At 43.5% G+C, this 13649-nt stretch overlaps 1 protein-coding gene across 5 annotated transcripts in view; it reads left to right on the top strand.

The window, feature by feature from the left end:
* spef1 (sperm flagellar 1) overlaps positions 1–13649 on the top strand; it is a 55999-nt gene that overhangs the window by 3274 nt on the left and 39076 nt on the right. For 4 of the 5 annotated variants that reach the window (XM_072491663.1, XM_072491662.1, XM_072491664.1 and 1 more), the window contains exons 2-5: positions 1615–1726; positions 3136–3271; positions 10898–10940; positions 12309–12372. In XM_072491663.1, the coding sequence (XP_072347764.1) occupies positions 1615–1726; positions 3136–3271; positions 10898–10940; positions 12309–12372 (355 nt within the window). The remainder of the gene's footprint in view (positions 1–1614; positions 1727–3135; positions 3272–10897; positions 10941–12308; positions 12373–13649) is intronic. The other variant, XM_072491661.1, reaches the window with a different exon arrangement.

Here is a 13649-nt window from a genome sequence, read left to right as displayed (position 1 = left end):
AATTGTAAGTGTGAAGTATTTCTTATAATAAATGGATGGATGGGAATGATTACTCGGCAGTGATCTTGATTGGGGATTAAAGACAAAATTTGGACATTGCAAGTTTAAATTATACAGATATTTATAAAATATTAGTGAATCCCCCAGCATGATGAGTTAGCATATGTGCTGTTTTGTAAAGACCGCAATATTATACTGTTTAAAGCGTAACATTTTTAACCTCACAGGTTATATGGTCTAGCTGCTGTAGGATCTTTTCGTTCCAGATACCTGAGATAAAGACCACCTCGTTAGCCTTTGTAACTACATTAGCTTTTTTACAGTCGACAAACAATCGTTGTGTTCTATCTGGTTTTGGCACCATCACAATAGAACATAGAACTGTACAGCACAATACAGGCCCTTCGGCCCACGATGTTGTGCCGAACTAGTCTGAAACTAAGATCAAATCAACCTACTCCCAATCATTCTAGTGCACTCCATATGCCTATCCAATAACCGCTTGAAAGTTCCTAAAGTGTCCGACTCCACTGCCATAACTGGGAGTGCGTTCCACGCCCCAACCACTCTCTGGGTAATAGGAGCTCAATCGCTGCAACTCACTTTGATGATATCATTCTTAAGCATGCTTTCAATCTGCTTTTGCACCTCTGCTAACTTTAGTGGATTGAGCCTGTAATCATCTGGATTCATTTCTTCTCCCCAAGTTACAACAACTAACACCTCCTTTCAAAATACCTTTTGAGCATATTAACATGACACACTCTGAGTTCTCCTTCTATCTGGCATTCTTATCAAATAATTCACCTCACTCAATTTCCTTTCAATTTGATAAGGCCCACGAAACCTTGCATTTAATGGTTCACCTACCATTGATAACAATACTAATATTTCCTCCACACTAACAAACTACAAATTTTTTGTATTCAGAGCCACCTCTTTTTTCATCACGTTATGACAATTTAAAATGTTTTCTCGCCAACTCACCAGCCATAGTTAATCTCTCTCACATAGTCCAACAACGTAGTCTCTGAACGCTGACTCACCAACTTCTCTTTGGTCAGTTTAAGTGGCCCTCTTATCTCATGACCAAAAATCTGTTCAAATAGACTGAATTTAGTTGATTCATTAGGTGCATCCCCAATTGCAAACAGTACAAATGGAATTCCTTTATCCCAATCCTCTGGGTAATCCTGGCGATCGGCCCTCAACATAGTCTTTAAAGTGTGATCCCACCTTTCTAACACTCCTTATGACACTGGATGATATGCTGTATGATTACATTCTGTACCTGTACACTAGCTTTTAGTGATTTGTGCACAATAAAGAGAATGCATATAAAGGAGGTAATTTTCCAGTTGTGCAGATAAGCCTTCTGTGTTGGGAATACATTGTGGAAAATTGTGTACTTGGAAAATCAGCCCTATCAACTTAGTCACCCATATCCAATAAAAAAGAATATTAGAACTATTGAATAATTGTGTAAAATAAACATGCAATCATTTGAAAATTTCACAAAAAATTGATTAATTCTTTTTGAAGACATGTTATTCATATAGTTGACCAATGATTATTCCAACAAATTTCAATTGTTTTTTATTTATTTCCTTCAAGTATTAGTTGCTGAAGTCGTGAAGCACTTTTTGCCAAAACTGGTAGATATCCACAATTATTTCCCAGCAAACTCTACGCAGCAAAAACTGAGTAACTGGCAGATACTAAACAGGCAAGTGCTCCGATATTTAATAGTTTACACTCTGCAAAAACTAACTTTTTGCTTTACAGTGCAGCCGCTTCAATCAAATCCCATAGTGCAGCACCCCTCACCGTTCTATGTAATCTTTATTGTCACAAGTAGGTTTACATTAACACTGCAATGAAGTTACTGTGAAAGGTCCCTAGTCGCCATATTCCGGCGCCTCTTCCGGTACATGGAGGGTGAATTCAGAATGTCCAAATTACCTAACAGCACGTCTTTCGGGACTTGTGGGAGGAAACCGGCGCATCCGGAGGAAACCCACGCAGACACGGGGAGAACGTGCAGACTCCGCACAGACAGTGACCCAAGATGAGAATCGAACCTGGGACCCTGCCGCTGTGAAGCAACTGTGCTAATCACTGTGCTAACATGCCGCCCTGCAGCACAGACCCTAACTCCACCCCACAATGCAGTCCCACCCCACCTCACAGTGCAGCCCCTTCCACTTCACTCTAAAGCAGTGCTGCCCCATCTACCCCCCCAAAGTGCAGCCCCTCACCCCACTGCTGCTCCCCCCATACATCATGTTCCCCTTACTAATTATCTGGAACAGTAAAAGTTGGATATGATGTTGGTAAAATTCTACTCCCACATAAAACCAATATCCTCACTGAATATGTAAGGGGAGTTACTTAGTGATAAAATAATTGTTATTGATCTCCAATGGCATTGTTCACATGCAACCTGAGTGTAGTTGTAATAATTAACTACTAACCTGGCTTGTCCCATTCCCCCGCTGCTCAGAAACTCTCGGTGAAAAAATGGCCCACATTGGTCCTGGTGTCATCTCGAGTAGTTGCTGCTGTAACTCCCTCTGGATTGAAAGCTCCTTCACTCCTCTTAGCATCCCGCAAGTTCAGAAAAAAATAGCAGCAAATAACTTATCCACCCGTATTTTTAAAAGTTTGCTTGGTTCCAGTTTGCTGTTTAACGGTGTGATTCCTATGAATGTCCTGATAAAATCACTAAATGATTGGGTGCTCAACAACGTCCTGGCAGAATGCTGTGCCATGGGCACATCGGCCACCATTGGCAGCTGTGCCTGGGACTTGACCATACTTTGTGGTGCTTTGCATATAACATAATCTTGCCGTGCAAGTAGCCGGCACGAAATATTGAATAAGGACACATTTTTTACATGAAAATATAACTAGAAATTTCAAACAAAGCTAATTTTATAGATGTGATAATCAGAAGCAGGAAATCGATAGTTAAGAATGACGGTCAATAAATATCATTAACTCCCGAAGACAATCTGTTACACTAAACCCAGGAGGTATTCCTCTTTGTGCAATCTGTGCAGTCCCCAAACGTTTATATTCATTATATGTTAAAATGTATTTCATTGAAACATTTTTCACAATTCCTTTACGCAGGAAGGTATTTTCCAAATTGCGTTATCATATTCCCGAAGATATGTTAACAAAATTGATTAAGAGTTCCCCTGGAATTATTGAAACAGTTTTGTGCATGTTGAGACAGAAGATTGAGGAAGAACTCAACAGCGTACAAGTAAGCATAAATCTTATTCATATACAGATAAGTTTTACTCCTGTATGATTTTCAGATGCTTTTACTCTTAACGGAGTTCTGTATCTAATTAAGCACCAACAATGCAATGTAAGGTGATGGTCTGGGTCTCAAGTTAAAGGCAGCATTGAGTTGGTGTTACTAGACATTCAAAATCTGCCTTGTTCTCAGTTTGTGATACTGGCCTAGTGCTGCTCAGAACGTTTTTCTAAGCAGGCCTCTGAGATGCTTAGTAATCCAAACACTTTGTACAATAGGCAGATTACCGGTACATTTCTTACCTACAGTGCCCCACATTGTGATCTCGGCTGCACAGTAAGGGAAACACAGAGCAAAAGATACTTTATGTTTATCTTCAAAGGCCTGGTGAAGCTACCCATCCCAATACAGCCCGTCTTGCAGACTGGTGGTGTACTTTCTCAAGTGAATGTTTATACAGATCTTTCATATGCAACTGTAGCCAGGAAGGGCTTTTCCCACAGCTGTTTGTGCATGTGAAAGCTTATAATAATAATCTTTTTTGTCACAAGTAGGCTTACACTAACACTGCAATGAAGTTACTGTGAAAAGCCCCTAGTCACCACATTCCGGCACCTGTTCGGGTACACAGAGGGAGAATTCAGAATTTCCAATTCACCTAATAGCACGGCTGCACAGTAACATAGTGGTTAGCACAGTTGCTTCACAGCTCCAGAGTCCCAGGCTCGATTCCCCGCTGGGTCACTGTCTGTACGGAGGCTGCATGTTCTCCCCGTGTCTGCGTGGATTTCCTCCGGGTGCTCCGGTTTCCTCCCACAGTCCAAAGATCTGCAGGGTTAGGTGGATTGGCCGTGCCAAATTGTCCTTAGGTTAGGTGAGGTTACTGGGTTACGGGGATAGGGTGGAGGTGTGGGCTTAAGTGGGGTGCTCTTTCCAAGAGCCAGTGCAGACTCGATGGGCTGAATGACCTCCTTCTTCACTGTAAATTGTATGATCTATGATCAATGACTTGTGGGAGGAAACCAGAGCACCCGGAGGAAACCCACGCAGATACAGGGAGAACGTGCAGACTCCACACAGACAGTCACTCGAGGCCGTAATCGAACCTGGGACCCTGCAGCTGTGAAGCAACAGTGCTAACCATTATGCTACCGTGCTGCCCCAACTGCAGCTACTTTAGTGTTGTCACCTGAATTGTACAAATAAACAGTGCTGCACAGTGCGGGGAGAACATGACAGAATTAGTTCAAGCAGAGATGGGGGTCTTTAATATAAATTTGAGCTACCTGCCTTGTACCCTTCCAGCTAATTAATAAAGACCAAGTTGTAATAAGTCCATGGAGGCAGAAGTCCTTTCACCAGAATCCCTTTTTATCAACAAAAAAACACAGCAGTACAACCATATACATTCGACTTACTCTCTACATTGGGAGTGCAGAGGATGTGACACTCCCTGCTATATACAGAGAAAGGGGTTCCCTGATTGGCCCACTAATCAGGGAACTCGTATTCCAATTGGCCAATCTCAAAGGCCTGGTCTAAGTCTTTACACAAGTACCAGAAACCTAGATAAAATTGACACCTATAAGTAGAAAGAAAATAAGGGCTTGCATTGATGTAACTAAAGAAAAATGTCACCACACGCCCCTTTGAGGAGGATAGCTGTCTGGTGGTGATTTAACTTGAGGTTCACCACTCCTCAGGCTAGGGCAAGGTTGAGAAGACAGGGCCTTCACAAATAACCTCAGCCATTGAACCCATACTGTTGACATCAATCGACATCACAAACCAGTCATCCAGCTACATGTGCTAATCAACCCCCTCAACTTATATTTGCATTTATGTAGTGCATTGTACTATCAGAGTGTATCAGAGGAAATGAATTACTTTTAAAGTGTAGCTATTGTTGCAGTGTAAAGAAACATGGCAACTAGTTTTGTTCGCACCCACGTTCCGCAAACACCATTGCGATAAATGAGCAACGAGCCTGTTTTTGGGGCGGTGACTGATTGAGGAATAAACGTTGGCCAGGACTTCAGGAGAACAGCCCTGCTCGTCTTCATGTGGTGTCAGAGGACCTTTCACACCCAATTGAGAGCAGACGGGGCACCAGTTTACTGTCTCTTCCAAAAGACAATGCCAGTGACAGTGCAGCACTCTCTCAGTATTTCACTGGGGTGCCAGCCTAGGGTGCCCCGCCGACTCTCTCTCCCGTCACTGTCTCCGACTGTCGCACTGGGGTGCCCCTGGAGTGGAACTTGAATCCACAACCTTCTGACACAGAGGTGAGAGTGGTACCATTGAGCCTAGAAAACAATTCAAATCCTTTATTTCAGTTATACTTCTATTAAAATTTGATTTCAAGCATTTTATCTAATAGTCATTCAGGTGCTAAATGATTAGCTAGAAATCGGAGACAATTAACAATTACTTTCCCGCTAGACGTACACAGCACTTTTTACCTGGCTGGAAAAGGCATTTTGTCAAAGCTATTTGTCTTACATTCATCAGGACAATCGCAAGAATTCCAATGTCAGGGGAAACACCAACTCTATACTGTATGAGAAGAGAGTGCTGATTGGTTGGCAAGTGGGCTCTGATTGGCAGAGGCGTTGCCATAGCGAATGCACAAGTTGGTGACTGACAGTTAACAGTCAAGCATTATTTGAAAATTTACATTAGGCAGCTTGACTCTGATTGATCAAGGCATTGAAATTAACCACTGAATGGCGATCAATTATTTGATTATTTTCAAACAATTCTTGGCAGTTAACTGTCAGTCACCATTAACTGGTGCATTCACCATGGCAATGCCTCTGCCAATCAGAGTCCACTTACATATCAATCAGCGCGCTCTTCTCTCACAGTATTAAGTCTTGTTTCCCCTACATTTGTATTCTTGCCATTGTCCTGATGAGTGCAAGATTAAAAGCTTCGACAAATTGTCTTTTTTCAGCAATACTCAAGTCCTGTACTGCCAAATGATTTTTTACCCGATAGTGTATTTATTTAACATTGATGCCATTGGTGATGGACCCCATTTTGACAGCAACACTGTCAAATGTAAATGAAGCATTGTGACTGACTCCAGAAGTACCAAGACTCGCTTGAAATCATTTTTGTCACTTCCCATTAGCAATTGTACCTTCAGCTGCCTAGGCCCTCAGTTTGGGAATTCCCTCGCTGAGTCTCTCTAGCTTTCTACTGCTCTCTACTCCGTTTGACGCTCCTTAAAACCCTAACTGACCAAAAGTTTGGCCAGCTATCTCCCTTTGTGGCTCAATGTCAAATGCTATTTGATAGCATACCTGTGAAGCGTCTTGCACATTTCACTACATTAAAGGAACTTTATAAATGCAAGTTGATATTAATATTGGAGAGGTAGCCTTCCATCGCATCTCCAGAGGCAGTAGCAGCGGAACAGCAATATAATTGCAGTTTGCAGCAGCATTTATCAGCTATTCGTCTGGGCATGATCAAGCTGAGTGCTTAACCTGCCCAGACACAGCAGCGCTGCAGTTTTCCAGTTGCTTGTACAGCTGTTGGGGAACGTTGACCATAAAATAAACCAGCTTCTTGTGACCTTCTCGAGGCAGTGCTCATGCACACAGTTCGTTATCTGCTACTGCCAAGACTCTGGCATCTGCCCACACTATAGTTGGATTTCACAGTGTCAAGAGCCCTGGATATTTTAGGACCCTTTCTACCTAAAGTGGATGTTGGCATAGTGGCAATGCCACTGGGCTAGTCATCCACGGACCCAGGCTAAATTTCCCTGGGGATGTGTGTCCAAATGCCTCAGCAGCTGGTGCATTTTTGTGTTTAAAATCATGAGGCATCCAGAGGGAAACTCTTTCCACTCGTGAGAGGGTGAAGAACGAGAGAACACAGATTCAAAGTAATTTGTAAAAGAAGGAAAAGTGATGGGAGGAGAAATGTTTTTTACTGAGCGAGTGGTTAGGAGCTGGAATCCTTTTGCTGAGGATGTGGTAGCGGCAGGTACAATTGAAGCATTGAAAAGAGAATTCGACTGTCATCTGTAAAGGGAGAAAGTGCAGGGTCACGGGGAGAAGGTGGAGGAATGGGACGAGGTGAATTGTTCATTCAGAGAGACGGTCCAGACACGATGGACCAGCAGGACCAGTTCTGTGCCATGGTAATTCTGTGATTCAATACTACCTATCATAAGAGATTAACTAAATAATAGGGGTTGTCATGTGAGAGTACCTTTAAAAAATGGGTGTTTATAAATGGGTGTGTGTAGATAAATATCTGTAGTGAGAGTACCTTTAAGAAATGGGTGTTTATTACTGCAGTGATGTCAGAAAGTGTGTGGAGCTGGGCTGTCTGTCAGCTTTTTACTTTTGTTTTAAGCTGTTTGCTGCAGAGTGTGTTTTAGTTTCGTTTTCAGATCTGGGTAGCTGCAGTCACAGCCAGAAGGGGTATTAGTCACTCTCTCTGTAATCTAAAAACTGTAAATCGATCCTTTGGTGATTTAAAACTAATAACTGCTCTCAGTAGTGACTTTAACCTGATGTGTTTCTGTTAAAATTTCTTTTTTAAGTCTTATGGATGTTAAAAGGACAGCTTAAGGATTACTTAGTGTTGTAGTCTTTGGGGGTTGTATTTGAATTAATGGTTGCTAAGGTGTTCACTGTATGTTTTAAAAAGGTTAACTTGAGTTCATAGAATAAACATTGTTTTGCTTTCAAAAATACTTTTCCATTTCTGCTGTACCACACCTGTAGAGTGGGCCGTGTGCTCCCCATACCACAATCTATTAAAAGTTGTGGGTCAGATGAACTCCATGATACACTTTTGGGGTTCTCTAAACCCTGGCCCATAACAGGGTAATTCCATAAACCTGTCTTCCCAGCAGGGAAGCCATGAAAGAGCGTGGGTCAGAGATAGAGCACGACATTACAGCTGGATTCTTCAGCTCTTGCACCTTGCAGGCCTGGCTCCTAACTAAGAGTGTGCAAGATAAGACCATAAGACATAGACCATAAGACATAGACGCAGAACTAGGCCACTCGGCCCATCAAGTCTGCATCACCATTCAATCATGGCTGATATTTTTCTCATCCTCATTCTCCTGCCTTCTCCCCATAAACCCTGATCCCCTTATTAATCAAGAACCTATCTGTCTCTGTCTTAAAGACACTCAGGATCTCACAGAACTTTCCCCAGCATTTACCTCATTAAACTCCTCAAACTGATGCCTTGCATTTATCAAGCCATTTACATTTTTAATAGTCCCTGACCAGTATCAAATCATTTTGCAATATACGTGTGTCAAAGATGAAGCTTCTTTGCTCTCTAGTTTTTCCATTCTTTCAATCTGATCGGCTTCAATTCAACACATAAAAACTGCTCTTTGTTAGCAGAAAAAAATGTGTTCTTTGTTCTCCTTTCCATGGGACTGCACGTGTATGTTTTAAAATGATCCTTTAACTCCAACAAAAGAAAACTGCCTTCTGTTGTCGAATCAGTTGTGTCTTGTGCTAATCATGAAAGTTATCCAGTGATTTGAAATCAGAAATTTAAGTAAAACAGCACGAGTCATTTTGTTTGATTTAAAAAAGAATTCAAATGAGGAGTTTATTCAAATTAAGTAGCTTTGAGCTAACCAAATCCTCCATGCTAAAAATGTATTGGGAGAATATGCACAGATATTCAAAGTTAACATGTTGATTTATTTCATTTTTTTGGTATTGTAGAAGAACAGTTTATGTTGTGTCGCTTGCAATGTGATTCTTGGGTGTACTTTAGTTAGAAACGTCTATTGTCTTTTCATACAACAGCGGGAAATATGAAATAATAACTGGAAATGCTGAGCAGGTCAGTCAACATCCTTCATTAGAAAAGGCAAGTTAAAATTTTAGGTATATACCATGAGAACCATTGTCAGTATGCACCTGAATGGTTAACTTGTCGTTTCTCTGTAGTCGCACTGATTGACCCGCGTACTCCCAGCATTCTCTGCTTTCATTGCCCATCAAGCTGCCGTGCAGTCCAAGGGGAGCACGGTAGCTTCACAGCGCCAGGGTCCCAGGTTCGATTCCCCGCTGGGTCGCTGTCTGTGCGGAGTCTGCACGTTCTCCCCGTGTCTGCGTGGGTTTCCTCCGGGTGCTCCGGTTTCCTCCCACAGCCCAAAGACGTGCAGGTTAGGTGGATTGGCCATGATAAATTGCCCTTAGTGTCCAAAAAGGTTAGGAGGTGTTATTGGGTTATGGGGATAATGTGGAAGTGAGAGCTTAAGTGGGTCAGTGCAGACGTGATGGGCCGAGTGGCCTCCTTCTGCACTGTATATTCTATGTTCTATGTGGTTGGATTATGAATTGCTACCAATCGCCCATATACTTGGTTTCTATTTGCAAATTGCTGCTGGCAGCTCCTCCTGCGAAATTGCACTGTGAACAGAGTTGCCTTTGGAGGTGATGCACAGTGCCAAAATACATAGGGCGGGATTTTCCCCTCACCCTCCCCATGGTGCTCTACATGGCTTGCCCACCCTGCCGCCGGTGAATCCGCCATGGGGGTGTGGGGGGGGGCCATCTTCGGCGGGAACTGGCGGAAAATCCCACCCATCGTTTACAGCCGTTAAGGGCAGACCCAGCTCAAAAGCAGCGATTTGAGACAGAAGGAATAATTATGACCTCCAGCTATTGAAAGGGAACTTACTTCTCTGTACATCACAAAGCAAATTTGCTCACTGCCCGCTAGCCACTTGCCAAGTTAGTGGACAAAATGTAGGCAAATAGTAATTTGGAAACAATTTATTTCACTGGCTGGGCCACCCCTCACCCCTAGTTGGCCTTGAACTGATTGGCTTGCTCGGCCATTTCAGTGGACAGTTTAAGAGTCAACTACATCAGCTGTGGTGGCAGTACCCAGGGCCACTGGATCACTGGTCCAGTGACAATACCAGTGACTTTGTCACCACTTCAATCACGCTTGCATAAATGTGTGCACATAGACTTGTTATGAAGCAGGGTGACATGTGGCACAGTGGTTAGCACTGGGACTGCGGCGCTGAGGACCCGGGTTCGAATCCCAGCCCTGGGTCACCGTCCATATGGAGTTTGCACATTCTTCCCGTGACTGCGTGGGTTTCACCCCCACAACCCGAAGATGTGCAGGGTAGGTGGATTGGCCACGCTAAATTGCCCCGTAATTGGAAAAAAAAAATTGGATACTCTAAATTTACTTAAAAAAAGAATTGTTATGAAGTTCACCTGATTGCTGTAGAAACTGCATTCAATAAATATGGTGGTTTCAGGGAGACATCATTCAGCAGCTACTCCCTAATATTGAATGTCAGTAGTTACAAATAGCCATTTCACTGGTGAGAATGAGACAATCAGCTTTGTATTATTCAGTTACAAAACATAGGTGTAAATCGATATGCCATTAATTTCAGCGGGAATTCTCCAGATCACGCACTGTAACTTGAGCAGAAGATCTACACAAACCCTGGAGAAATGGTGGGAAGATCCCAACCAAATTCTTCCCCATAATATACAAAGCACCCTGAAGTAAATGCTTGCGGAGTCACTAAAGACATTTGAGTACATTACATTTATTTTGTCTAGTATATGAATAAATATTTTTCTTATATCTTGGCAGCAGATGGAACATTACAGTACTGGTGCTGACAAGAGCTTTTTAGGTAAGCCGCTTTCTTTAATTCATTAATTACTGGGCTACACAGCCATTTGAAAATAGTTTGTATTATTTGCATTAGCATAGATATGTTGACCATCGACATCAGTGCACTTTGGGTAGGAAGAACAAAGAAGTTGAGTATTATTTAAATGGAGAAAGACTGCAGAAAGCTGCAGCATAGAGGGATTTGGATGTCCTTGTGCATAAATCACAAAAAGCTAGCGTGCAAGTTCAGCAGGCAATAGGGAAGGCGAATGGAATGCTAGCCTTTATTTCCAAGGGAATTAAATATAAAAATAGGGAAGTCTTGCTAAAACTATACAAGGCACTAGTTAGACCACACCTAGAATACTGTGACTAGTTTTGGTCTCTTTGTCTAAGGAAAGATAGACTGGTATTGGAGGCAGTCCAGAGAAGGCTCACTAGGTTGATCCCAGGTATGGAAGGATTTTCTTATGAGGAGAGATTGGGCCTTACTCATTGGAGTTTAGAAGAACTTTATTGAGACATATAGAATTCTCAGGGGACTTGGCAGTCAGGAGGGCATTGCTGCCATTGCCCTCCTTGAGCCTTGAGCTTGTGGAATGGAAATTGTGTCAAAATGGTCTTGGTAAGTTGCTCATATTTAAATAAAACAAACGGTGCTGGAAGATGTCTCTGGTACCCGTGCATGGGTTATTAGAAGAGATTAATGAGGCTAATGGAAGTTTAAATGTTTTCCTTGGAAGCACCGTTAACAACTGTTAACATCTAAATATACGCATCGGGGAATTCCACAGCAGAGGCTTTATTCGAGCAGAAATAGGTATCAGAAACACGTTAGTGATTTCTAACGTTGGAATTAATATGCCCATCACCCTCTCTATTGAGTCATTACAGTAATGCCCTGTCACCCTTTGTAATATTGTGCAGCTGAGCATTGACGGAAAGGAAATATTGCAACTCAATCAGCTGTGGAAGTTGCAAAATGTTATCCTTTCTGTCTTTGACGTTATCCTCGGCGGTACATAAAACCTTTGCACTACCATTGCGCTGACAAATGAGCAGGATTTCCTTTACTATTAATCAACAGTGTCTAAATCTGCCAGAAATAATGATCTCACACTGGTTAAGCTGAAAGCCAGTAGTTATGTCTGACTAATTTAGTTGAACCTCCCACATGATTATTCACTTACCTGCTAAACTTTCATATTATAATGTGCAATGGTCTATACAATACCAAAACTGCATTGCAGGTAATCAGTACGGAATACGTAGGAAACCAGTGCTGCATTATCTTCTTATATGTGTGTGTGTGTGTGTGACAGATTGTTAGAATTAACGCAAAATGTAATACACATTCTGCACAAAGTTATTCAACTTTTTTTTCTAGATTACGCACCACCCAACATGCACCAATCCCAAGTGGAAATGTGGTACAACAGTCAAAATCAAAGGTAATTTAGGATATTTGTTCTACTTCATATTGATTCAGACTGTCCATCAACCAGTCAGAGTCAATAGAATAGGTAGCCTGTAAACATTTTATATCAATCTTTGTGTTCATCCTCTAAGACCCTGCATAATTGGAGAGAAAGTTTGAACAATTGTCTTTTCAATTCTGTATTTTAAGTTTGAATTGGCCCAAACCACATATGTACAGTTATCTGTAAGGGTCTTCATCTTGGCAGTTCCAGTCCAGTTTCAAGTAAAGAAACGATGATCTGGGGCGCGATTCTCCGACCCCCCACCGGGTCGGAGAATCGCCGGGGGCCGGCGTGAATCCCGCCCCCGCCGTGTCGCGAATTCTCCGCCACCGGCTATTCGGCGGGGGCGGGAATCGCGCCACGCCGGTCGACGGGAATCCCCTGGCGATTCTCCGGTCCGCGATGGGCCGAAGTCCCGCCGCTGTCAACCCACGGCAGTCGGCGTGTATTGAACCACCTTTGGGACGGCGGGACACGGCGGCGCGGGCGGACTCCGGGGTCCTGAGCAGGGCGATCTGGCCCCGGGGGGTGCCCCCACGGTGGCCTGGCCTGCGATCGGGGCCCATCGATCCACGGGTGGGCCTGTGCCGTGGGGGCACTCTTTTCCTACCGCCTTCGCCATGGTCTCCCCTATGGCGGAGGCGGAAGAGACCCCCTCCACTGCGCATGCGTGGGGATGCCACGAGCGGCCGCTGACGCTCCCGCGCATGCGGTGCCCGGCAAAGTCATTTCCACGCCAGCTGGCGGGGCACCAAAGGCCTTTCCCGCCAGCTGGCGGGGCAGAAATCAGTCCGGCGCGGGCCTAGCCCCTCAAGGTAAGGGCTCGGCCTCTCAAGATGTGGAGAATTCCGCACCTTTGGAGCGGCGCGATGCCGGACTGATTCGTGCCGTTTTTGGCGCCGGTCGGCGGACATCGCGCCGATTACGGAGAATCCCGCCCCTGATTTGCGATTTATCGTTATTAAGTTGTCAATCCTGAGCATGGGATATCAAAATATTGTAACGGTTCATTGGCGTCTTCTGGGGAGGTGGTGGTGTTGTCACTAGACTAGTAAACCAGAGACCCAGGGTAATGCTCTGGGGTCCTGGGTTCAAATCCCACAACGGCAGATGGTGAAATTTGAATTCAATAAAAATTTGGAATTAAAAGTAGAAGATGATTATGAAACCATTGCCGATTGTCATCAAAACCCATCTGGTTCACTAATGTCCTTCAGGGAAGGAAATCTGCCGTCCTTACCCGGTCT

The sequence above is a fragment of the Scyliorhinus torazame genome, chromosome 28 (genome assembly GCF_047496885.1).
Source record: "Scyliorhinus torazame isolate Kashiwa2021f chromosome 28, sScyTor2.1, whole genome shotgun sequence".
In the NCBI taxonomy this organism is placed as follows: Eukaryota; Metazoa; Chordata; class Chondrichthyes; order Carcharhiniformes; family Scyliorhinidae; genus Scyliorhinus; species Scyliorhinus torazame.
This window is presented reverse-complemented; position numbering and strand designations above follow the sequence as displayed.